The sequence below is a fragment of the Carassius gibelio genome, chromosome B6 (assembly GCF_023724105.1).
Source record: "Carassius gibelio isolate Cgi1373 ecotype wild population from Czech Republic chromosome B6, carGib1.2-hapl.c, whole genome shotgun sequence".
In the NCBI taxonomy this organism is placed as follows: Eukaryota; Metazoa; Chordata; class Actinopteri; order Cypriniformes; family Cyprinidae; genus Carassius; species Carassius gibelio.
The window spans coordinates 21,814,325-21,837,588 of record NC_068401.1 but is presented as its reverse complement, the minus strand read 5'-3'; the positions used below and the strand labels follow the sequence as shown (position 1 = coordinate 21,837,588).

The 23,264-nt window shown below is 40.8% G+C and overlaps 1 protein-coding gene and 1 long non-coding RNA gene across 3 annotated transcripts; one reads left to right on the top strand and one right to left on the bottom strand.

The window, feature by feature from the left end:
• Positions 1-7,716: 7,716 nt before the first annotated feature.
• Positions 7,717-15,824, bottom strand: LOC127959344 (uncharacterized). The gene is made up of 2 exons (XR_008154244.1): positions 15,099-15,824; positions 7,717-9,274 (listed from the first exon to the last, which is right to left on the bottom strand). It is a non-coding gene; the product is annotated as an uncharacterized LOC127959344 (long non-coding RNA).
• Positions 15,825-16,990: 1,166 nt separating this feature from the next.
• LOC127959149 (POU domain, class 3, transcription factor 3-B) lies at positions 16,991-20,364 on the top strand. 2 transcript variants are annotated; one of them, XM_052558157.1, is made up of 2 exons: positions 16,991-18,995; positions 19,315-20,364. In XM_052558157.1, exons 1-2 carry the CDS (start codon positions 17,784-17,786, stop codon positions 19,426-19,428), a joined length of 1,326 nt encoding a protein of 441 aa, XP_052414117.1. In that variant the 5' UTR covers positions 16,991-17,783; the 3' UTR covers positions 19,429-20,364. The 2 variants fall into 2 exon arrangements, with proteins under 2 accessions (XP_052414117.1, XP_052414116.1); XM_052558156.1 differs by having other exon boundaries at positions 16,996-19,004.
• The last annotated feature ends 2,900 nt before the right edge of the window (positions 20,365-23,264 follow it).

Below are 23,264 nucleotides of genomic sequence, written 5' to 3'. Positions count from 1 at the left end.
TCCTTTTTCAAATCATTCCTACATCCCTGATTCTCAATAAATAGATATGTCCCAAAAATGTAAAGAATTAGTTTGAACAACTAATGAAAATAAAGATAAAATGCAGCAAATTAAAGAATGTCATATCGTGAGACATTTTCGGTGCTTCAGTGCTTTTGGTCCTGATTTAGGAGCGTCCCTACATCAGTAATGACTGTAAGCCCAGTTTTAGTTGGCCAGTTCACACTAAGAAAAAGCCTCTGAAACCATACCATGCCTTCATGCCTGTTCAACTAAGTGTGTGTGTGCCCATCTCAAAGCCAATTCCTGAGCAGGGCAAAGGGGTGGGGGGTTAACAGGTGACAGTGGGGGGCAGAAGGCGGGCCAGGAGAGAACATGCTGGCAGCACAGTTTGAGCTCCACAGAAATTTTGTCACTCTTGTCACTCTCTCCAAAAACCCTTGAATCAAGCTCACCACCCTCCCTGCATCCATCTGGACCCCTGCAGGAGACCAACCGCGCCCTGAGCAGTGCCTGTATCCTTTCATACATGCACACACATGCATACTTACTGACCACACCCACACACCAGTCACACACGCAGCTGTCTTCCCCTTCCTCCTGGCAGGTTACCCCCTGGTAGAGTGTCAGTCCACTGTGTTCTCTTCCCCAGCCAGCTGGCAGCTCGTCAGGGGCAGGGCGGCTCTCGGTTCCCTGCTCTCATCACTCGGCAGTGGGGAGGACAGGCTGACTGGCTGGCATATGCTGGTTCCGACCTCCACACGCCACTGCGGTGCTCTCTGTCTCTCAGCCTGGCTCCGTGTCCATCAGTCGTCGCGCAGATCATACCATTTACCTCCGCTGTGAGTGTGAAATGGGTGCAGCTGTCGATCAAAACATCATCTTTAAAACTGTAATAGGGAGGCATGGATGTTACATATTAGCACTGGCAGGCTTTCAGATGTCCTATATGACCCAGCATATGACTCATGACCAGCTAAACACCAGCTTGAAACCAGCTCAAACCAGCAGCCATGCTACAAATCATATCTTACTAGCATATTCTGTTTTTTTTTTCAACAGGGACAAGTCGAAATGCCCGGTTTAACCCTCTTTTCCTCAGTATCAGTTTCAAAAGTATTGATTCCTTCCTATTTACTAGTGTTGGTTTCTACCTGTGTACATATTGCAATGCTTCCAGACTTCCAGAGGTGGTATAGCAGGCCAGCTGGGTGGTATTAGAGCAGATTATCACCCCATTATTTGTGCTGTTTGCACAGCATACCCTCCATGTAAAAGCCAGTTTCACCATGGTCACGGTAGACCTTTCATCTGCATGACTGGCAGCTGTATTTCACCGCAGTTGGGCCTGAGTGAGATATCCAGGTGTAGCCAGAAGAGACTTTCTCTAAATGAAGCCCACAGTGGGGGATTCCTTGCAGGTGTCTCCCTGGTTAGTGGAAGGCCTGTTTGGCGATGCCGAATACCCCAAGCACTGCCAGGCTATTTACATCCTCTGTGCATGTCCAATCAGACTGGGCTCCCAGGGAAACATGTTCTGCATCCAGCCCGGTGCTCAGTAGGCACTACTCTCTGACTGATGCAATTCTCCCAGAGCATTGCCAGCAAGGAACACACACAAATACTTTGCTGCAAGATTCCTGCAGAATCAGTGCAAGTACCATCGGTACAAATATGTAAAAAATAAACATGATCATATGATTTGGAAGGTTTCCGTTCATTGTTAACTGTCTCTATAAACCGTCAACAGTTAATTAGATATTAAACAATGATTTTAATCTATTTTTAATGAATGAAAGGTGTGTTTTTTCTTTTGTTTCATAAAATGAAAATTGGCAGGTATTTATACTGCCAAGATCCCAAAAAAAAAAGCACAGGAAAAGTGTTCTGAAATTATCACAATACATATTGTAGCCTTGTCTGAGGAACAGACAAAAAAAAAAAAAAAATCCCTTATTCACCACACTATTACTTTAAGAAAACTTGACACAAGTGTAAGCACACAAACATTGTCCTAGCACATACTATGTACAATCTCTCCTGTGCAGCCGTGGTAGACAGGCTTCCAACACGCAGAGGATTAGGTCTGCTTTTACTGTTCAGCGTGGCATAGTAATTACCCTTTCTGTGTGTGTGTCTCTCAGAACACAGAACACTGATCTAAGAACTCATGCTGTTGCTCCACCACTGCAGGACCCTACTGATCCAGAAGAAGGAGAGAAAGAGAGAGAGAGAGGTGGATTGAGCCTCAGCCTTGTCAGGATGGATTAAAGAAAAGACTTTGAGGGTTTTTTCAGAAACGCTGAAACTGAGCTTCCTGCTCACTCCACAGTTCTTTTACTCCTGGCTCTCGCTTTTATCCTTTTCTTATCTCAAGCCATTCATTAATAGTCCCTGAAATTAACGAGCACGTCATACATCCATGAACACCTCCAATAAACCATCAGGGAGGCCTTCGGAATGACGGATGACATCCGTCCGTCTCTGTATGGGGAAGCACGGTCTGACAGGCTGAAAAAGAAGATGTCACTCATCTAATGGAAACTCTTAGCCCTGCCCACTTCAGTGAGCAATTAACAAGTAAACAAGCAAAGAAACACTCTGGGTCTCTGAATTTCAAACCTGGCCGTCTTGCTCACACACACTCCTAAAGCACAGCCTTGGGTAATTAAGCTCTCAATTGTGAAGGCAGGGTTTGATAACGCACTTCTCTTTATTCAGCAATATTTATGTCTCATCTCTGCATAGCGCAAGGCGTATTGTACACTAGAAAAGAGCCATGAAGAGCCTCAATCACACACAAGACACACACACGCATGCAAACACACACCCACCACACAATCACACTCATCTCCTCAAGTAGTACATTATTGGAAACTCCCTGCAGAAAACATTATTTCAAGCCTGCGGAATAAATGAGGATAGTTTAGTGGAAGGCTGCTGGTAACCCGCATGGCTTATTTTAACCTGTCTCATTACAACAACCGTTTTAATTTTACTGAGTGGTACCTGTCAAAAATAAAAAAAATAAAAAGAAGAAGAAGAAACTTGTTCAGAGGTTCTCCTATCTAATTCCTTCTCACTGTCTGATTGATGTTCTGAGGAGGCATTAACACTTCTCCCCATGCCTGTACTGAAGTTAATACATGGGAAAGATGGATTACGCTACGTAATGGCGATGGCTTCCAGAAAGATGGCTCAGGAATCAATAATGAGTTTCTCCTCCCCTCTTTCTTCTCTGTGCTCGTTGCTTGCTTCACTGCAATTAAATAAAACCACATTTGCATATGGAAAAATAATTAAAACAAACAAACCTCTAGGACTACACTCTCTCCCACAGGAGAGAAAGCCAGAGATGAGGAGGACCCAAAAATGAAAAATGCCCCTCACTGAAGGATGTAATTGCACCGCTCAGCTCCTCGTCCATTAATCCTGTCAATTCAAGCTCTTCACCAGTTCTTCTTGCTCTCCTTTACAGCTTCAGCACAGTCATGAAGCATGAATATACAGATGATGTGGGTCTGGATGAAGAAGTTTAACGAGTGAAACTACAGACCAACTTTACTCATTAGGACAAATGTGGGTGATATATTAAGACTTGTTTGTAATATGCACTAATGTTGAAGCATATAAGAGGGAGGCTATTGAGGACTTCAATCATAAAGACACCAATGTGTGCGCAGTGCGTAATCTCCCCCTGAGAACTCGGGAATAAACTTTCTCTTTTCCCAAATGTGCATGAAAGTTATTCGTAGAGTGTCCTCTGCCTGAAGACTCCTGTGTTTCTAGCAGCTAAAAAGAATGTGTGTGTGTGTGTGTGTGTGTGTCTTTTGCATACATGCGTTCTTGCATTTGCAGTGTTGGAGTCTTTGAAAGGACTCCCTGCTGATGCTGCAGGCGAGGAGCCATTGCTCGAGAGTCATGTAAGCAGGAGAGAGAAACCCGCTAAAAACTCAATTTCAACTTCATTTGAAGCCGGAGGATAAAAGATAGACCAGCATTCCCACAACCTCATCGTAGCTCTATCAGTGCACAGACGCATGAGCCCTGGCACGGTCTGTGCAGTAGTGGGCAGGGTACCAGCCACAGAAACACATGTTTGTCCAGAAAGAATACCACCTCCTGGAGAGGCTCTGCCATGCTGTGAAAGAGCAGGCCAGGTTGGCAGCTCAACAGGCAAGGCACACAGTCCAAAGGGGGCAACTTGAGTATAATCCTCCAAAGTCATGGTATGGCGAGCCATGCCTGGTTCCTCAAGTGCTGACTGTGCAGATGCCCGTGGTTCTTTTGGAAACTCTTGATGGGCAAATATGTACCAAAGTAGAGATTAATTTCACAATTCATGTATAAATTAGCATGATTACATTTTCATTTTAAAGGTGAGGGAATACCATACCATCATGGTTCTTTTGAAAGCTCTTCGATTATATTTTAAAAGCACACCTCATGTCCGTGCTTATATATTATTTAGATGTTCCCACATCAGACATGTTAAAGGGGCATCTGTGCTTCCAAGCCCCATCAAGATGCCTTTGAGATACACAAGGTACATTTGCATTCATCGAGGCCTGCCATGTTTTCTCTTCCTCCCCTGAAAGAGCTCAACATGATCCAGTGGGCTGTAGCCCCAGGCTAGAACAACACTGCTTAAAAACGCCTGCTTTCTGATGAGGAAACACTTCCAGGATTGCAAAGCTTGCTCTGATCTGTCCATCCTCTGTGCTGTCTATAGACGTTGCCTCGTCTCCTCTGTTTAAATACTCCTTCAGCTTTCCAAGAAGACGACTGCAGATTGACTTGGGCATTGACTGGGAACGTTGTTTTACAGTTTACTCTTACCGATTTGACTTTGGAAACATTTAATTATTAGTAAAATCAGCAGAAACTAGCCAGGCACTCTTGTAGGTAGAACGTTAGGGAACAAAACCATGGCCATGATTCCCAGGGAATGCATAAACTGATAGAGAATGTATACCTTGAATGCAATTATGTTCTTTTGGATAAAAGTGTCTGCCATAAATAAAATGCATAAATGTAAAAAAAAAAAAAAAAAAAAACTGCTTTCTTTAGGAAAGAAAACTAATCCAATGAAACTTTTATTTGCCTTGGAATAACTCCTGGATCAGCCAAAGTTGGTTTTGTGCTTGTTGTGTTTCACATCTCGATCATCTGTAGGTTAAATTAAACAAAACCCAGAACTTGGTTCAAATATGAAATGTTTAAAATGGATGAGACTTTTAGCACAGAAGGTTTTGACTAGTGGCTTCTGTGATGCCCACCCACCAGTTGTGCAACAAGCACAGAAGAGTTATGGGTGTGCATCAGATCTTTGTCAGAAGAAAAAGAAAAAGCTTATCTTGTGTTACATAACGAGGGATTCGGTCTCATCTCCGAAAGCAGATGGGGTGTGTGAGACACAGCGGCTCTCCAGCAGTAAATAACTTGTTGACTGCTTTGACCTCTCTTTGTGCTGTTCTGGATGAGTGGACCTGCGGTGAACATGTGCTTGGAAGAGTAAAGGAACAGCGAAGAAGGGGGAGGAGGTTGTTGGGAGGGCATATGGCAGCAGCTTCTTCTTCAGAACTCAACGTAGTCTGCTCTGACACCCCCATTCTCCCCCCACTACTCCTCGACCAAGGCAGTGCTCCGTCCTGGGCTGCAGATTACTTATGACAGCCGCACTATTTCAAGCGTAGATTTGAGCTAAATTGAAATGAGCACTACCACCTGTGCGGGTGGGGGCCTGTACTCAAGTCTCCTACAGTGGTGCAGGGAAAAACCTGCTACCTACAACCTTCAAAGCCCCCGCTTTCTCTTGCAATCTGCTTCTGCTCTTCCCCCCATTCCTTCAGCTGCCCCACAAGGATCCTTTCCCTGGAGCTCAACTATCGAGCAGCCGGCTTTTAGATATTTCTCACGCCGCTAGACTCATATGGTGTTGGTTAGCAAGTAACAGACCCATTTTCTTGAAGAAACTAAGGATGAAACCTGACAGAAAGAAAATAAACGGGTGATATCATAATATGACACTTCAAACATGGAATCCCTGGCTCGTTTATGGTCGGATGTACTAGTGTTGAATTAAGAAAGTGCTCAGGCGAGGTAATGACAGACGGGCAGTGAGTCATTGCAGACAGGATGTAGTCGGTGTCAGTCAGCCATGAGAGTGGTGAGGGTGGCGCGAGGACAGACATGGGGTCAAACGCTCACCGCCTCATCGAGTTCATTTCCACACTGTCCTCTGCAGGGTGCTTCCCCTCTGAGGGACTCACCAGAGAAACGCTTCATTCACTCACTGATCAGTGGCCTTTTCCTCCTCCTCCTCCTCATACCATCTCCCTGCCTCCCCCTCCTTTCTCACTGTCTCTTTCTCACACACACACACATACTGGGGTGGTGCGAGGCTCTGAACTGGAAGCCGTGCATTCTAATAGCGCAACAGGAGGTGAGCAGTGTCACTCGCAGACTTTCAGCAGTGGGTGTCGGACTAGTGTAAACTGTATCATCAGTGGGATTGTACTGGCAGACACACCTGCCAACTGTTCTGCATACGGACATCTGCTAAACCATCAGATATGAGATACATTTCCTCATAAAAATCCACGTCAGATCGTCTTCTGAATCGCACGAGCCCAGCGGATCCATGGCAGTCGATGAAACAGTCCACATCTGGGTGTAGTTATCTCAACACTGCTGGCCTTCAGTGACTTTTACGGGTCAATGAGTAGGTCTGGTCACTCGATGGCTGTTCGTTAAAGAGAGGTCAGATGTTTTGCATTGCAGTTAGTGGTGTTTGCGGCTATGTCGCCGCTCAGCTGGTCACTCCTAATGATCAGGCAATCGATAGGGCCTGCAGTTCCCTGTGACCAAGCTGTCAAAAGAACAAACATGCACACACTACACACACTTAGTATGAAGCAGTACGGCGCAGTGGTGTCAGATGATTATCCGTGAGAGACTAGTCAGTGGAAGTATCTGCTACTGTTTAAAGAGACATTGGAAAGCTTGTCTGGAACAATTAGTCATAAACGGCTGACAAAATACTGAATTGTAAATATTAAACAGCAGAGAGGTCAATATGCGTGGATTTCTAACTCCCCTATGCAAGATATGAAAGGAATTAAGAAATATTAGCATGCAATTTTGATTAAAAACAGCCTTGTATAGCCTGGCGCAGTCGCTGTCTTTGATCGCAATGCCTAAATAATGTTGAATTTGATCATTCTTCAGGAATTAATTTTTCACTTGTTTATCAGGATTGTAGCTCTTCCACCCAGAGAATGATTTACATGATTGAACAAACAGACTGTGTGTTTGTCTGTTAAATCGCGAATGTAGCCAAACCCAGAGTTTCAGATTTTCACTTCCATGGTTAGGGAATGGCAATGTGCTCTACCTGTCTGGCATCATTCTCTTTATGTGTGTGTGTGTGCTGTCTCATGGTTAAGTGCACAGGAAGGCTCATTGTAGTCCACTGGGCTGGCAGATAAAAGCGGATTCATTCTCTGTGTCTGGCGACACAAGAAGTTCCTCCGAGTGGCTGGCTGGCCCGCCCCATCTGCTGTCCACACTGAAAGGCCCGTTTGTTGGCTGCTCTTCAGAGACTGGGCCACTCGGAACCCGAGGGTTCTGGAAGTAATCCAGGGAAGACTGTACCAAGCGGTTAGTCTGAGAGAGGCGCTGAGTGGCACCGTAAACAGGAGGCAGAGAGGGGACTTGCTGTCACACACATTTTATTGTTTCACATCAGCACCAGTGCGGTACCACAAAACAGTAAATACACTGACAAAAGCAAAACTTTCAGTTAAATGACCAAACCACAACATGATGAGCAGGTTCAAGATGGCAGCCTGTTAACATATTACCACATGACTTACAGTGTGTGTGCATATGTGCGTGACAAAATATATTTTTCAAATTCTACGATACAGCTTGGATGCTTAGATAATAAAATCACTATAAATGTTGTTGTTTTGTTTGGTGCCATTGTGTTTTCTTATAGTGTTAGCAAAATACTGAGCTAAATGTATTGGCCGTCTGTCTTCAGGGCTAATGGAGCCAATGATGGACATTTGTTACAATGCTGCCTAGCAGTTACGCGCAGCAGAGCACATAATTATATAAAAATATAAGAGTTTGTTGACTTCAACAAAGCACTTTTTATGCCCGCTCTCCTTTTCTCCCTCTCTTTTTTCCTGCCTCTTATGGTTTCTTTGTAAAGGATTTAGAAAATTATGGCAGTTAATTTAATACATGTGATATGTTGAATGCAATGGAAAATATTAAATATAATGAGGATATTTATATTATAACATATGCATGGAGTTTTTAATTCACTATTTTTCCCTCTTCTTCCTGTGATGCCGATAATTAATATCTACCTGTAAATGTTTCGCTAATCTCCTCGGTTATATCGGTGCAGTTCAGTCTGAAAACTCTAATCCCATATTTACTTTCCAGCCGTTTTCTGTCCCCTGATAATCTGTTTATGCGTGAGTGTGGCGTTGCGTTCTGCCGGGTGCTTGAGGGGTGTGCGCTGTGTTGTACGGAGGGCTCTGTGCGATTACAGGGGCTCAGTCTTGGCGGGCACTCAGAGTTGTCAAAGCCTTTGATCTGAACTGTCTTCATAATCACTTCAAAAAGTGTTCGCGGCACCGTGAGGGGTTTACAAATTCGCCCTGTACTTTCCCTTCACTCTTAAAGCAGTTGATGCTCTGTGTTTAAGGCCTGTCCGCCATGATGAGAGGTAAAGAAAAGGAAAGCATTTTAAAATTCGCTCACTCTGCAGATACAGTTCAAGTGAAGCAGGATATTTGTAAGATTTATTTTATTCTTCCCTATCTGCTTGGTCATTTCAAACATGTTTATGATGTGTCTGTCGCTGATGCTCTCCTTTAATTTTTCCTGTCTTTCTATAAAAAAAAGTGAGGGACAAAAGTGAAATCCTTACGCATTTTGCTCTGCAGACTCACAAGGTGCAAACACAGAAGAAGAAAAACATTTGACTGTTCTCTTTAACAACAGCATTTGCATATTTTTATAGTCTCTCAAAGAAAAATAGCCGGCAGGCTAACAGCTCCAGCAGCAGTGTAAGCTGAAAACGGAAGCAGTGAGATCTCTCTCTCTCTCTGTGTGTGTGTGTGTGTGTGTGTGTGTCTCCGCTCACAGCGTGGCCACTCTGTCCCTCTGCAGCACATTGAGTCTGAGTCCAATGTGGATGGAGGCCCCTCTCCCTGGAGAAGGGAGGGAAGGTGGGAGAGTTGAAGTTCCTCTCCTGCAAGAGAAATAACAATGTTAGAATCTGTTGGAACTGCATCTTGAACAAATATTCTTTCTACGGCACGCAATACACATTTTGTCTCCAGGCGCATTTTTTTCCTTCAGGTGTCCAGATGCTCAGCATGTTCGCTAATAAAGTCTGTGTAGCTATCTGATAACACCCCTTACACTTTATTCACTGAGGTGAGTGACTGATCTTTGAATTGAGAGGAAATGTACTTTTCTGTGTAGGCAAGTAAATAAAAATGCAGCGCTGAGTTAATTTCATTACATCATAGATAGATAGATATTACATTTTGTTTAGATATTTTAATACTTTTATCTCATTAAATACGAGCTTATCTCAATTTTGGATTACTGCGATATTCTTTTCATTTTTATGTATTCTAGTGATATTATTTTTAATAAATTATTTATAAGTATTAGCTTCCACCGAGGTCAAATTTTAAACCTATTCACCCTGTTTTAATGAGCTTTTGACACTATATGACCATATTATCTGTATACAAACACCACAACAGTCAGTAATTGTTAACACACATGTAGGTTTGCTATTTTGTATATACTCTTACGTCACCATGACCACCATTATTAATGATATTACCTTATAATTTCTTCAGCATACACTACAGGAGGCCTGTTTGCATATATAACATGAGGTTTAGATAAAAAATATCCAGCTCTATCATCCACAGCGAGCGCACTGTATAGCCATTATCGTGCATACCAGAAATTAGACTCATTGACCTTTCCACCTTACACATGAGACGCATATGTTTCCTTAGCTTAGCCATTATTCAGCCTCTAAGCACTGCGGTGCACCCTTAGCATGCACATTTTAATAAAAGTGAGTGAGAGCGAACTGGAGGAGTTAAGAATGATCCATTGCATGTTGCCTGAGTTAAAGGCAGCGTTTTAGCTGTGGGGCTGTCCGTGTGCCCGGCCTGAGTAATGAGTAATGTGTGGTAGGCAGTTTGGCAGAAGGTCAGGCCACTTCTAGCAGGCTGGTGAACGTTGCTTTTGTGACCCTGCGGGCTGGATGCGTGAGTGGACCAAGAGGGAGAGAATTAGAAGGAGGAAACAAAGAGAGGTAGAAATGGTAGAGACAGAGAGTGAGGAAAGGCCCAGAGGTTTAGGAGATATAGGATGCCAAAATAAGGATACAGATGTATGTAAACCCATTTTTCCTACTGTGGGTGGGAACGTAATTAAGATGACACACACAAATGAATTTCTGGCAACCGAGCGTGGCCACACATACTAAAACAGATTTTATGTAGTTGCTAACATGTTTATGCTGTCATTTGTCAGTCGCACGCCACCTTTTCGACTGACTTGAGCCACAGATTTCTCTCGTTTTTACAATTCAGACAAAGGCTCTTTTTATACCAGTTAAAACTGTGACTTATATACTATGACTTGTATATTTCAACAAAAGTATCTACAGCAAAATGCTCCTGTTTCCATCACCTCCCCAGCAGAGTTAACGTTCCCGTCTGGTAACCCACTCCAGGACAGGCTCCATCATTTATCCCTGATCGGGCTGAAAGCAGCAGAGCTGAATTTGTGTTTTGACGCACTGCACTGCCATAAACAGCCTCACATTTCCTTCCCATTTTCACCATGAATCTCAAACGGCGCACGCCAGTTACATTAAAACAACACATGAGGAAAATTACAGCTGTATTATTTTATTTGCAGTACCTGTAATAGGCCTCGTATAGCACGCAATATTTATCGAGCCAAGCGGCTTTGCCGGGGATTTATTGTGTTGTCAGTTTTGCACTCAGTCAAATGTAGTTATTTTGTATAACTCGAGCATAAAAGAAATGATTTCATCTGCATATGATCTTCTTTTTAATACTAAGGGATGAGACTGTTCTCAACCAGCGGGTTTGTCTAACCTAACAGACTGCTCTTTTCTGCAACCAACAGCAAATCCTTAAATCTGTAGATGTGCTGTTGAAACCAAACATCTATGTTTCATCACTAAAAACCACACAGTGTCTGGCCCCTGGCATTAGATTTCCATGTTTCTCACAGTCAGCATAACACCTTCAACTATTGAAACTCCTCTCAGAAAAAGACACCTTTGCTTTCGTGAGTGAAGCTAAAATGGCAAGAGACCCTGTTTTTTTCTGCAAAACAAGCGACAGAAAAAGCACAGGGGTCACTTCCAATGCGTGGTTCCTCTGTTATTCAATTTGATTGGGATTTTGGGTGATTTGTGCTGTGCATCTCTGGGGAAATAAATGCTTTGATTAATGTAATCCTGAGCAGGGAGGTACCACAAACCGCACTCCTCAGGGAACGGTGCTGTTTGACAAACAAAAACACGCAGGGCACCACTTCAGTCCACACACAATGGATACAGTTGAAATGGTAGAAGGCACATCGCAGTGCTCAGGCAACTTTTTCATCAGATTAATATGTTGATGCATAATTAAGTTGGATTGTCAGATAAACCTAGCATGTATATATAATCAAGAGTTTCATGAAAGTGCCCCTGACCTGTAACGGGACAGTAGGGGTTAGATCGTACCAGTGGCCTGCAGCAGTAATCAGTGCTGTTTCTGTTATAGGATGTCCGAGAGATATTGTTAGTCCACATGGGACAGTTAAGAGGGATCTGTCAGTTACAAACACACACAGAGAGAGAGAGAGAGAGAGAGAGAGAGAGAGAAGACTAGCATCCATATCATGGAACAGACAGATTTGTGTCACATCACACATATCTTGAGATGGATGAAATTCAATGAAATTGAGTTGGGGGATAATATCAGAAATATAATGTCTGATGTGATTTATATATTTTGGGGTCTTTATTTTATATTTTATTGATTTTAGTCAATTATTTATACATATTTGCATTGGCGTATATATACACATAATATATATTCATACTGGTATTACATGTTCCATCCGCATATCATTTAAGCACATTATGGCATTTGGATTGATTTCCAATGGGAGAGAGCATAATCAATAAGGGGCTGGCTGGAATGTTTACGAATAATGAAGCTCGGATAATCTTCGTGTAAGACATAGAGCTCTGAAACATTTCTTGCCATTTCGGTCATGAGCAGCGCGCCTCCTGGGCCGGTGCTACGGGAAATGATGCACAGGGGAGCAGTGGAATAAACAAGGCGGAACGACGTGACGCACTCGATGGGCTTTCATGTATAGGAAAGGGATGTAAAATAATGTCATTCGTAGTCACAAATTATGAAATAATCTTCCTGTTTGACCAACTGTCACAGAATATTTTAAACTGATCATGTTCGTATTTGTGGAAAAAAAATGTAAAAAAAAAAAAAATGCATTACTGCGTGTTTGTTGTTATTTTGATTATTATCTTTCTTTCAAATAACTATAAATTGTTTACTAATTATTCACATTCCAGCCTGTATATTAAAATGTGGCAAGCTCAAAACTGGCAATGTTGAAGGATTGCATGCAGCTCTTGACACATGCCCAATTCCTTTCTTTTTCGATGAAGAAAGTAATACATTTATGATTGCAGTTAAACAAATTAAATTAAAGGTTTAAAAATACAACATATAATTACGTGTAAGAAAATAATTAGAATTAGTCCATTTTATTTTATAATAACATCATATACATGTACCATCCCACTATGACATTTTATCTTCCGGAATTAAGAGAAAATAAGAGACATCGCATCCTCTTTTTTGGGACGACGCCAGAGCTCTGGCCTACAATTTCACGCTGTCAGACATGAGCTTAGCGCTTTGAAGGTTTGTTTCTCAAATTAATGACAATTCAGCAGTAGGCTATATTTCTGTTACATGTATTGTCTTTCTTCAAAACCAACAGACATTTAATTTAATTATAATAAAAGCAATATTTTTTTTTTCTTTGGGATATTGTTAATAGCCTACTCACAATCCTCTTAAATGATATTCAGTTAAAACTGCGTTCAGTGTGTTTTTTTCGTGACTTTCAAATTCCGTAATTATTCAAATATTTAACTAGATGATCAAACATGCGCGCACTTTTTTTATAATGAATTTTATATCAAATAATTTATTTGTATCTAGATCTGTTTTTGTTTAATACATGTTTCCTTGGTCAATGATATTGTGTCACACACATAGAAAAGTTTTTTCATGTATTTAAATACTAATGTACCTTACATAAGCATTTTAACGCAAAAATATTTATGTAAATGTTTGCCAAATGTAATAAACTGTCTGTTTAGAATTTTTTTTCTTTTTGAACTTCCCAAACCTTAACGAAACCTTTTAATAAACTACAAACTGCAACTTAGGTCTACGTTATCAATCAAAGTCAGAATTACAAAGGCGTACACAGTGAAAATCTGTTTAAAAAAGTATACACTGAATCATTTTTTAAACGTAACAAACAGCAGGGTCTTCATTGTTTCTTTCAGCAATAACAATAATTTGAATTAATTTCTTATGAATAAATTAATTGTACGGAGGTGTTTTTTCGCATCATGATTTCAACAGGTATCAGTTCACAATATCAGCACCCCATGCTTCTCCTCAAAATATAGGAATAAATCTATAATCAAGGACAATACCCCAATTACTCGCCATTAACGTTTTTTCCATACTGACTAAGCGCGACACCTGCTGGTGACAAAATACTCCCCCATACGTCACTGTCACGCGTGTAAGTGTGGGATCTAATCTTTATGGCTGTGCTGATTTCAGTTATTTTATGTATATATCTTTTGTAGACGCTTGTATTTCTATAGACATTTAAGAACTTGAGTTGTGTATTTGGCGCAAAGGTAGATGTTCTTGGCTTGACTGTGGCTCTTTCTTTCATCTCGACTCCAGTGCACAAACATATAGCTTAATGCGACCAGTGTTCCCTCTTTTATTCCACTCACCATAGCAACCGAGAGGAAGGGTTCAGAAATGCTTTGCCCATGAATGAAACAAACGGTCTTAGTGGGGCTGCGAGAGAGATGGCATCTTCGACCGGGAGGGCACACAGAGTTAACCCAAGAATTATCGAATGGAAAGGTTTTCGTTATGTTTGCATATAGACTAGCTACATTGCATTTAATATATATATATATATATATATATATATATATATATATATATATATATATATATATATATATATATATATATAATTATTATTAATAAAATGTAGTTTTGCAACTGTCTGTAACCTATATTTTGGTCACCCCCAAATGTTTATAATTTAAACTGTGTCTATTGCTGTCTCGTTTATTTCAAGCATATCTTACTTAGACACTTGCATATTTTCTTTGCCACCGGTGATGATCTGCTAGACTGCTTTCTGCTCAGTTGCTCGTCATGTGCAGTGCTGTCTCTTCACAGTCCTTCAGTAACAACTAAAAACCCACACCGTCTCGAGTTCTACACCGCGCGCGCTCCAAAACAAGTCAGTGCTGCAGACCAAGTTGCATCAAACTTTGGCAAAAAAAAGTAAAAGATCGATTTATGTAAAAGACCTGATATCCACTTGTACGCGACTCCGCCGAGAATTCCACCGAGGGACTCCTGTTTGAATTTGATTGATTGCACATTCTCCACTGGACATTCACTACAAAACAGCAGCTTAACCGTCTGCTCGCTATTTATAAAGCTAAACAGTCTTATTGATTTTTACACGATTTTTGCAACCACACAGACATATGCATATATACAACTATATATATATATATATATATATATATATATATATATGTGTGTGTGTATATAGGTAGGTACTATAAAGATGGATTAATGTTAAGGTAGGCTATTTGGTGATACAGCTGTAACCCCGCTGAATACTGATTTATTTTCACTTACCGTAAGATTCCACGATAACTGGAAAAATGTCTGAAATACTGCATTGTTCGTCCATCAGTGACCGACTCTCTTCCTCCGTTTCGGTCCTTCCTAAGATTTTCTTCCCTCTGACTCAACTGAGCGGAGCTCTCCTCTGCACCGCTATTATTTTCACTAAAATATATGAAAATTTATGCAAATGAAAATCAGCACTAACTGTTCGTCTCTTGTTATACTTGGGGATTTTTCCCTCTCTACTTGCACAGAAAACAAATGATCTCCCCAGCAGGGAACACGGGGACCTTGTTACATAAACAAATAAATAATAAACAGCCTACTTTTCAGATAAAAAAAAAAAGCATTAAACTTCAAAAGTTGAAGGCTTGAACATTTGAAATTGCTTCGACTCCTCTGAGTGAGTGAATGCCTTTCCACTGGCTATCACGTTTCTTATGGCCGCACGAGACTTTCTTTGAAAGCGAGCAGTATGAAATGCATATCACTAATTTAGACCAAAATCTGCTAGAAATTAATGAATAGACAGCCCCGTGGCGGTGGCCCATCTTTGCCATCCAATGTAAACAAGTCCACGAGGTTCTATCGGTTTTTGAGTCTGGTCCAAATTAAATTTTCTGGGAAGGGGAGTGCGTAGTCCTCTCTTGGGTTTTCTACAAAACCTGATTCAGTGTCATTATACCCAATACACCGATACTAAATTAAATCTAAAATAAGCTTTTCTGTCACAATAGCTTTTGGTGTGATTATTGGTGTAAAATGGTGCATTGGTTCATGTAGGATATGGTTTGCCTGTCCTTATTATTATGAGAGCTATGTAAGCTGTTATTCTAGCAGTAGTTCATAAACAATGAGATCCTTTGACAGCGGGTGTCACACCTCTCTTACTACTGAAGCTGTGGGGACCGTATGTCAGTCACCCGAAATTTTCTTTGGACTTGCACTTTTATTTATAGGCACCACTGGGTGAATCCATATGTTGTAGGGGTCTAATGGTAACGTCTAAACAATTCAGCGCAAATTTTGAAACGGAATGTCGTATATTTGGCCTATCTACAGTCGATCTTGGTAGTTAAATTAAAAGACGTTTCTTGTAAATCCCCAAAGGACTGCTCTGTTTGCCTTCGTTTTGGTTGCCACTTTCTCCCCATGCCTTTCTTGTGTTGAGTTGCCTTGCACTCTCTGTTTCCGCTTGGAAGCATCGCACAGTCATCCCGTTAACTCTTGAGAGGCCGCCGTTTCAAGAAAATTAGTCGATAGTATAGTGACGCAATTACGATGGTTTTTGCGTCAATATATTAGCCTATATCATCGTGCTTAGTTGAGTTTAAAAACTGCAGCAGACATGCTTGAAGAGAAGCTATTTTAGACCTCCTTTTGTCAGTAAGTGAAATCGCTGTAAACAGAGATCACAGGCAGCCAGTGCAACTTCAGGGCTTTTCAAAAGACCAATTTCTAAATTTCAGTTACAACAAGATCAGCTGTAGCCTATTTGTTAGAGGTCACTGTTCATCACTCTTATCTAAATTCAACCTAAGGCTTAGTAATAGAAGTATGTTGCTATTTTATTATGGCCCTGAGAAATAGCACACTAAAAGAGTCAGAGTCTGTCTTGTCAATGATTCCCCAGAATAATTCTCCAAAACTATGGGAAATTACAGGCTACTTAAATTGGTATTTATTCATATATTTCCACATTCTTTAGAGTTTTCAGTCATTTATCTTGATTTATTTATTTAAATTCAAAAGCAGCCAATTGGAATGGCCGGAAGGGGGGTCTAAGTGCCTGAAGCGCGTTCTCTAGACCTGTCAATCTTGCGGGTGCTATCCAATCAACGAGAGCCGTACGCCCGACTTCCTTGCATTTGGGGAAAAGAAGTGGACGATGTACGCAGCACAGGGTAAACACTCGTGTGTCCTCGAGCTCTGAGGGAGGGACGGAGCTAACTGTCAGAGAGAGAAAGAAAGAGGGAGGGAGAGTGAGCGAGGGAGAGGAGAGAGAACAAGCGAATGAGAAAGAAGGCATGCAACACTGCTTTGCACTGTAATACTGGATTGTACTTCAACTGGAGCGGTTTGGCAGGTTTAAACACATCAAAACAGAACAAAGAGACAGACTTTACAGCACCATAAAAGAATCTGCAAAAGAAAAGAAATAAAGGGACGGAGCAAGTGAATTCGCTGCGGCTAAATAACAAAAGAATTGAGGAAGAACCACGTTTAATATTTTTCAACTCAGTAACGGAACATACGTTTGGACTTATTATTTTTAAGGGCATATTACAACTTCTTCAAGCGCCAGAAGTTTCTTGCGGGACAAAGTTTTGAAACATTCTTTTTTTTTATCTTTCATTTCTTTGGTTTTTCTTTGTTTTCAGACTATTTAAAAAGAAAATATAGATCGAAGGACTGTTTGACTTCCGAGAGCTTTTCAACGCCGACATAAAAGTGGAATTTATCGTTTCAGTCATTCATATGTTCGAAATATATGAATGCGCAAATTATTCAAGAGACGGATTTCGTCCTCTCTCCTACAATATCTTTCTCTTTGCTTTTTGTTGATGGTGTTTGTCAAAACACAAGCCAGACTTTTAAAGTTTGAATAATTCATGAGATATAATTTGCCTGCATTAAAAAAGTTTCTGCAAAAGGGAGGGGGTGATCAGCAAACATATTCATAAGGTTAGCGGAATGGCCACAGCGGCTTCCAACCCTTATCTATCCAGCAGTAGTATATTATCGTCCGGCTCGATCGTGCACTCGGACTCCGGAGGTGGGATGCAGCAGGGCAGCGTTGCGGTAACCTCAGTGTCCGGTGGGTACAGAGGAGACCCAGCGGTTAAAATGGTACAAAGCGATTTCATGCAGGGCGCGATGGCAGCGAGCAACGGGGGACATATGCTGAGCCACGCTCACCAGTGGGTGACGTCCTTGCCTCACGCTGCAGCGGCGGCTGCAGCTGCCGCAGTGGCCGCAGCTGAAGCAGGATCGCACTGGTCGTCTAGTCCCGTTGGAATGACAGGCAGCCCGCAGCAGCAGCAGGACGTGAAAAATAACTCGGGGAGAGACGATTTGCACTCTGGGACTGCGCTGCATCACAGGCCCCCACATTTAGGTCCCCACCAGACTCACGCGGGTGCCTGGGGTAGCACAACCGCTGCCCACATCCCTTCTCTAACTGGGAGCCAGCAGCAGCAGCAGTCCCTCATATACTCGCAGCCGGGAGGCTTCACGGTGAACGGCATGCTCAGTCCGCCAGGCAGCCAGAGCCTAGTACACCCGGGTCTGGTGCGTGGCGACACGCCGGAGCTCGATCACAGCAGCCACCACCACCACCATCACCACCAGCATCAACATCACCAGCAAGCACACCACGGAGTGAACAGCCACGACCCGCACTCCGACGAGGACACGCCGACGTCGGACGACTTAGAGCACTTTGCCAAGCAGTTCAAACAACGCCGGATCAAACTGGGCTTCACGCAAGCGGACGTGGGCTTGGCGTTGGGCACTCTGTACGGGAACGTCTTCTCGCAGACCACAATCTGTCGCTTCGAAGCTCTGCAGCTCAGCTTTAAGAACATGTGCAAGCTGAAGCCGTTGCTTAACAAATGGCTGGAGGAAGCAGACTCTTCCACAGGCAGCCCCACCAGCATCGACAAGATAGCGGCTCAGGGCAGGAAGCGCAAGAAGCGCACCTCCATCGAAGTGAGCGTCAAAGGTGCGTTGGAGAGCCACTTCTTGAAATGTCCCAAGCCTTCGGCCCAAGAGATAACCTCTCTGGCGGACAACCTGCAGTTGGAGAAGGAGGTGGTGAGAGTTTGGTTTTGCAATCGGAGACAGAAAGAGAAAAGGATGACGCCCCCAGGAGTGCCGCAGACGCCGGAGGATGTATATTCTCAGGTCGGCAATGTGAGTGCAGATACACCGCCCCCCTCCATGGACTGCAAACGAATGTTCAGTGAGACATAGAACAGCATACAAGACAAAAAAAAATATTTTATATATGACTAATCTGATAAAACACAGACTATCATCAAGATAGCAACACATTTTGATACTGTGATTGTGAGGGAATATTGAGACTGCAGATGTGTTATATATTTTTTTCACAAGAAAAAACAAATCACCCCTCTTCCTTCCCAACCCTAAACCGCCCGATAATCTTCTTCCAGGCCCTAAATGTCTTAACCTAAAAGGTTGTGTCTGCTCTTTCTTTCAGGGACATTTTTTAGTAGATTACTTAAAAGATGCAAGTTTAACTGGGCCGAGCGAACCGGGCGACCAGAGGGTGACAACTACAAGTTCGTTCCACCAGGTAATATTGGCGCATTAACTTCAACTGAAAAATAACAGAAATTAGCAATGAACAGCAAAATATTTGCCCCCCCATTCCGTGTTGTACCAATGTCTTGTTTGAGAGGCAAAAGACGCAGGCAATTGTGTGTGTTATTATGGGACATTGAACCTCAAACAAAGTGATGAAATTCAACTGAAACAAAGCGAAGAACAGTGGCATCCACGAAGCTTCCATCCAACTTGGCAGAGAAGACTGCATGGTTTGATATTATCCAAAAATATGGAATGGATTTTTTTTCCCCCTGGCCTTCCAATCCTTACAAAAACAACTAAAGACTGCCCTCAGTTTCTGATCTCCAAGATCACAGGTTTTGAAAAAAAAAAAATGTTTTCTTTTTTAATGTAAAGGACTGAATCTTACGTGGATTTTTGAGGACAAATTTAAATCAAAGATGACTTTTGAAAAGACTGAATATTCTGCAGCTGCACCTCTTTGAAAATCTTCTGTGCGAGCATCGTTGCCAAGTGGGCCAGAGCTGGTGCTGTGGATGTTTTCATGTGCTGCCATTTCCAAGCAGTATTCTTTGGTAGGTTTTAATAAACAAGACTATGTAAAGCCGGCAATATAGATTCATTAGATCAGATGGTGATCGGAATTATTTACTTAATATTTTTCATTAAAATCCTTTGTTTTAATATTGTATTCGGGATACATACGAACTATTCCAAACAGTTATTATTTATTTCCCCCAGACTTGTGTAAAATGTTTTTTCCCTGTTTTTCGCTGTTGACCTTATTTGTTTTGTTAAATTTTGTATTCTCATTTTTAAAAGAGCACAAATCTACACGAGCTGACTTTGACAGTAGGTGATAAGGGTATATTTTGATGTGATGATTTGATTGTAATTTAATTTCAGTAGTGATTCCGTAAGAGATGATCGAGAACAATAAATTTGTTAGAATGAAACAAAACTGTGTGTTGTGCCTAAGATCGTATAGCTGTTTGTTTTTGTTGTTGTTTTTGTTTTGTTTTTTGTAAAAAAAAAAAAATGTAGGATGGTCTTTGAACTATTTAGCCAAATGCATTTTAAAATGATGACTGCTGAATATTAATAGCCTTATGTTATGACATGCAGAATAGAAATAACGCTGGAAAACCAAAGCTTGCTATTATTATGCCAACAATATAGAGATGTTTGATTAAAAATACAGCCGTCATATAAACATTTCACACAATGCGTTCTAAAATAAATAAATAATAAAAACAGATCAGTGTTGCGTGGCAATCGTTTAGGCCTCGAGAGAGAGCACTAACGGGAGTTTAGCTTTTCTAGAACTTTTAGAATTTCTGTTAAGCGAACTCACCTCTTAGACAAAGCAGCAAAAGTATCACCGCTGTAAATTACTTCAGGAAACAGTCATTTATTGTTAGCAGGATGAAATGTGTCTGTGTGAAAAGTAATAGAGATAGCAACTTTCAGTAGATCTCACGAGAGAAAGCACAGAAAAGTTGATCGCTTGTGGAGGTGGAGTGTTTACAGTGTCACCCGCTTTTGTGTAGTGTAGGCTACCTGTTTTATTGCGTTCATGCCAACTGTCAAATGCACATGCCTTCTATCTACCCGACCATTGTTTTTTTGTTTTTTTGACATTTTTATTTAGTGTTACACTGGTCTGCTTTACGCAAACACATTACATCTATCTATCTATGTAAATATTTCCAAATAATGACTTTAGCTCCTCGTGCATAACCCTGAAAACTAAAACACGTGTTTAAGGACATTTTGCATATGTAGCTTATGCCTTTTTATTGCATTTTTAGAATTCGGTCAGTCGAGGTGTTTAGCAATAGCAGAATAGTAGCCTATAACATTTAGTTTATATTTTTCACAATATCTCTCTGAATTTTGCGGCTGATTCGTGCATAATGTGATGACATAAATATATTACTTATTTTTTTATATTTTATTTTATATTTCTACAGTCTCCCAAACATCGAATGTCAATTTTCTAATTTGCTTATTAAAATAAGACAGACTAGGCTACTCGATCTCACAGCGGATTGCCCCCAAGATACAAACATAGCCTATAATATAATTCATGCTGTAAACTTTAGACGGTATAAGCATGTCATAAAATGATTTTATGTTATATTCCCAACATTATTCATGTAAGCTTAATTATACAGGGAATGAAATTATTCTGAGCTAGGCCTCATAAATAAAACGGACGAAGTGTTTTGTAAGCGGGCGAAAACGACATCCCTTCAACTTTTTCTTGGGATGACTATTCAGCAAAACGCGCAATTCCCTCTCTCTTAGATTTAAATTTCGCGGATGAATTCCCATACACTAGTTGCTTAGCAACTAAATTCAATCAATGTTATAGAAGTATGCATCCCTTCTCTTTGTCAAGAGTGCCATTCTGACATTCAGACTGATTTTGTGCGACCCGAGTTAAAGAAATGCTGTCACTGAGAAGTAGGCTAAATTAATTCATAATTAAAATGTAGACATTTTGAGCGGGAAATCACCTTATGTGAGAAAATTTCAGCTAATGTGTATGACTGCTTCATGAAGATTCAGAGGCTTATCGCGTTGTTTACCATTAGGTCTATATTATTTATTAAAAGCATTTAGGTTTAGAGGAAAATGTCTGGACAAAAGTCTGTCTTCAGCATGATTTTGTTGTCCAATGACCCTGTTTTTCTTTTGGGAGTTAGCACGGCATAAATATAGAAAAAAGTATTTTAATATAGCTACTGTTTTTCTCAAATTTCGCTTTCTGTAGTTTGCATGGAGGCCTGGAATATGTTTGGCAAACTGCACTAACTCCATAGTATTGTCACATGACTTTCGACCCACGTGCTCAGATGCATTCACTGCTGATAAAGTATGGCAAAGAACTACTACGATTATAAAAATTCCTAGGTTCTTTGATTTCTTTCCTTCTTTATTTGAATTCTTTCATTTTTTATTTTTTTTTTATTAAAATTGTTTTGTAACACATTTACATTTTGTCTACCCCCACGTTTTAGCCCAAATAACATTTATTTTATTTCATTTTTGTTTTCTTGCCAACATTCCTATTAAACAAACTACCAATTGTGTTACTGTCAAATAATCTATCAAACAGAGTGTTAACACTAAACCTGAAGTACATAAAACTGTAATATATGTGTATAGGCTATTTGTAACAGACATATAACGGTACACCGGTACTTTTGGAAAGACGAATCAACTTGACCAGTTGTAAAGTAATAAAAATAAATAATAATAATAATAATAATAATAATAATAATACAGAGGGAATGGCATCGCGCTGGATTCCAGCTACTAACATAAAAAATAAAAATAAAAAAATAAAACTTTTGATAGAGGCCTGCTTTAATTTCCTAAATAATATTCATAAAGGTTTGCTAATTTGGGGCAAAATTACTTGCCACTAGATGTTTAACAATTAATTTTAAACAGGATATCAGACTGACAGACACCCACTAATTTAGTGTATTTATGTACTATAAGATATGTATAATGTGTAAACGAAATTTCAGTTTGAACATCGCATTTAGTGTCACAATAACTAACACCATATTTTATACAGAATGATTAACGTGGTCTTTTAACTAAAACAACGAACACAAATACTTGTTTCAATTGTCAAAAAAGGTAGGATAGTGTTAATGTAATCGATGACTTGATTGTTTGATTGATTGACTTGATTGTTTACAATCTATTTTTAGACGAACAGAAATAGGCCAGACTGGTCGGGGTTTTATTATTATTTTTGTATTATTATTATTATTTTTTTTAGCTTAGATGTTTCCTTTTTGTCTCTTACCCCATACATAATGCTCTTACATGGGACATTTC